Source organism: Adiantum capillus-veneris, chromosome 27, assembly GCF_014529385.1.
Source record: "Adiantum capillus-veneris isolate H3 chromosome 27, ASM1452938v2, whole genome shotgun sequence".
Lineage (NCBI taxonomy): Eukaryota > Viridiplantae > Streptophyta > Polypodiopsida > Polypodiales > Pteridaceae > Adiantum > Adiantum capillus-veneris.
The window spans coordinates 19998307-20001763 of NC_140957.1; the positions used below are offsets into that span (position 1 = coordinate 19998307).

The following is a 3457-nucleotide window of genomic DNA, read 5'->3' on the forward strand; positions in this document are numbered from 1 at the left end:
GTTTGTCACTTGGCAAGTTGGCGTGATTGTATTTTTGTTATTGGGTCCAAGGCTACCTATTTCAATGAATGAGAATTGAGTTCCTCTACACTGGTCATCATACCAACTCTTATGGGGCAGTGTCCAAGATCATTTAGTATTGCTTGTATGGGTATGGTGTAGAAACCTGTTTAGGGCAAGCGTGTGCATTATCAAAAGAGAGTTGTGGTGAGAGCCTTCATTGATGTAGGATCTAGCTGGTAAATGCCCTGCTTAGGGCAAACATGTACAGAATAAAGAGAGTTGTGATGAGAGCCTTCATTGATGTTCTAGGGTCTAGCTGGTAGATGCCCTTGTAAACATAAGGTAACTATACCAGTCTAAGCGCAACTAACCAAAAAATTAGGTTAATTTGGGGGGAGATTTTGTTATTCAATGCAAATCTGACGTATGAAGTATTACTTTTCAAGGGGCTTTGGCCAATATTGATAATTTGTGCAAGTCGGTATTCCAAAAATTTGGAAACTTAAACTGAAGAGGCAATTTGGGGTCAAAAAAGTTGGGCTCTCATCCTATCAACTTCCAAGATTTTGCACTTCTGTTGGAACAAGGAGTGCTTAGTGAGGGGCCTCATACACTTGGCCGTTGATGCACGCCTCCTTATTGGTTCACCTTGTACATTGAGTAGATTGTCTAAGAAGAGTACATAATGGTGTTTGGTACATATGGGTGGTAAGCATGGTGGAGGTGTTCTTTCAAATGAAAGTGAGGTAAGTACCATCAGCACCAACCGGTGAGGGGTAATAGAGGGGAGCACCCATTGCTTGAAAAAGGGCCAAATGCAAATGAGGGCATAGGTACAGAGGTTTTCTTTTTGGACACCGATTTGCCAAATCGTAAAGACTCTTAAAAAAACTAACCTTCGAAGAGCTTCAGCATATTGACTGTTGAATTACCAAACTATTGTTCCTTTACTATCTCCTCGGACAGAAATTTGTGAGAAGATCAAGTTTAGCAATGCTTCTGTAGATTCCAACAAAAATACTTCAACTCGGCCATCCAATACTAGCTAATTGCCCACCACGAATTCCACCTCTTGAGAAGGCTTATCTAGCTTCATCTTTTTTCCCCGGGTCATACATTGGCTTTTCCGAGTGTCAAGATGTCAAACAGTCACCAATCTCTTAGGAATTTACATAAAACTTCTGATAAGCATCACTAAAATCTGACTGCTGCTTCATCCCACAATTTCTGGCATCATACTTCTACATCCCTGATTACATCTTTTTGCTCCAACTGCTTTGAAGCATTGCAGTGAATATCTCCAACCAAAGCCTCAATTGAAGCTTTTTGCCTCGTACAGCCAAATTGACACTAGTCTTTTAACATAATCATTGTTACTCTTCTAGCTGAACTTATTCGTACAAGCCTCTTTAAAAACAAGGTTGTGCAAGAAACCTTGCCAATGATGAAGACTTATGGACCTCACCTGATTAAACATGAAGCTTGTGCACGAAGCCTTGTCAATGCACAACTTTCGGAAACTCGTAGGAGCTTACCTGGGCATTCCGAGTAATTCGCAAAGGTTAATCTATAATACATTGAAGCTACCTGTCAGAGACTAACACATCGAAGCTACCTGTCAGACATATACTGAGGTCCATATCATGATATTAGCAAACATTTTCAGGTCCTTGCTTCAATTAAATATTCAATATGACATCAAACATCCACTGATGTGTGTTGATGGCAAAAGACATGGTCAGAAGAAACACACATCCAAAAGACCAATTGCCTCCATTTGCAGCAATTGAGCCTCAATAGAATCTTTTGTTTTTGTAAAATGATACAAAATCAGTACATCTACTTCAAAAATGGATTCAAGACCTCATCAATATTTTGGGGGTATCATCCACATTAATTACATCAGCTCTGATTAACTGACAATCAAAAATTTTGTACAGCTTATGAACTGGTCAACTTCCATGTACATCAAAAAGTCGTTCAAATTTAATCAAGTAAACTTGAACCTAATATTACAATACCCAACAGCATTCCCTTGTAAATAGCTGTAGTCCTTGACTTCTGTATAGGATACTCCGAAGAATAACATCGAGCGAAGTAATTGAAGGCAGAGTAGGATTGATCATGTTGGCATACTGATCAGCATTTTTCAGTCTGCTTCGCTTTACGCTGCTCACTGTATGGTTATCGATAACTTCATGCAGCCCATTTATTGAAACAAAATGACTTATTTTACCTTCAGCATATCTGTATACGGCTACCCTTCAGTGCGGAAGAGGGGGGCAATCTACAGGGAGGGATTGAGTCGGTATCAAAGCAATTATTTGGTTCTTTAAAAGGCTTGCATAATGTTGAATTTCAGTGTAGATTTGATAATTCTGTGATGAGCAAGGCCGCATACTGGCAAGGATTGAATCGAATGCCATGGCAATCTCTGCAGGGGGGAACTGCCTTTCTGTGAAAGCCTGCAGAAGCAAATTTTATGATAAGGCGATAATAAGCATAGTAAAACACAGATGTGTTGACACTCTTTGGCTATTCGCTTCTCCACAGCCTTAAAACAAAAGGCTCACCTGCACCATCAGCAACGTGGCAACGCAGGTCGACATAAGGTCTACCAAAAACACCGAATCTTTTCCATTAGCTGGCTTTGCAGCTCCACCCGCAGGATTTCCATTGGCCCAGTCTACAACACCACTAAAACTCGAGCTAATTCCTGCTGATGTAACTTCAGCTTTGACACCCTCTGCTTGTGAAACACCAATGTTTGCTTTCGGTAAATGGTTAAGAGCTGCACCAATTTTCGACAATGCATCCTCTCCCTCCTTTATTGAGAGCATAGTCTCAACTGCTGTGTTAACCATTAGTCTGGCCTGTTCCTTGGCATGCACAGTTACTTCCTTGGCAAGAGGGAACTGCTCCAATGAGAAGGCATTCGATTCTAGATTTCCTGGATGCATATATGTTGTTGTGTGTTGCAGCGAAGAACGATGCCATGGCGGTAAACAGTTTTCCTGATATTTGTTTCGCTGCCTCAGCTGTAATAGAGCTCCACAGACCTACAATGAGTACAAGAAAACAGGATAAATACAAACAGGTATAACCAAGCCTCAGCCATGGATGAAAATGACTGAATACCTGCTGATTCACTTCTCTAAGCTGCACGACCAGAGTTGCATATTGCTTTTTGAACATATCTAATGTACGGACAGCTTCTCCATCTCTTTGATTTGCATCTGCATCATCGTTCATGTTCCGTAATTCGACCAGTATAGCCTCCTGAAAAAGGTTTGTATTTTAGAGAAATCCATACAACATTTTCCGTTTCCTACAAGTTTTTTCACTTTGAATAAAATGTTTCTTCTAACTTCTTCCACAACATTAATTAACTGCTTCCAGAGATAAGTGGGAGCTCTTAACAAAAAAAATTTAGCATCCCATCATAATGCTGAGA

At 40.4% G+C, this 3457-nt stretch overlaps 1 protein-coding gene across 1 annotated transcript; it reads right to left on the reverse strand.

Moving 5' to 3' along the window:
• Positions 1-1779: 1779 nt before the first annotated feature.
• Positions 1780-3356, reverse strand: LOC147421599 (protein ALWAYS EARLY 3-like). The gene is made up of 3 exons (XM_086502847.1): positions 3142-3356; positions 2577-3062; positions 1780-2468 (listed from the first exon to the last, which is right to left on the reverse strand). The coding sequence occupies exons 1-3, from the start codon at positions 3253-3255 to the stop codon at positions 2268-2270; spliced, it is 801 nt and encodes a 266-aa protein (XP_086358973.1). The 5' UTR covers positions 3256-3356; the 3' UTR covers positions 1780-2267.
• Between the last annotated feature and the right edge of the window lie 101 nt (positions 3357-3457).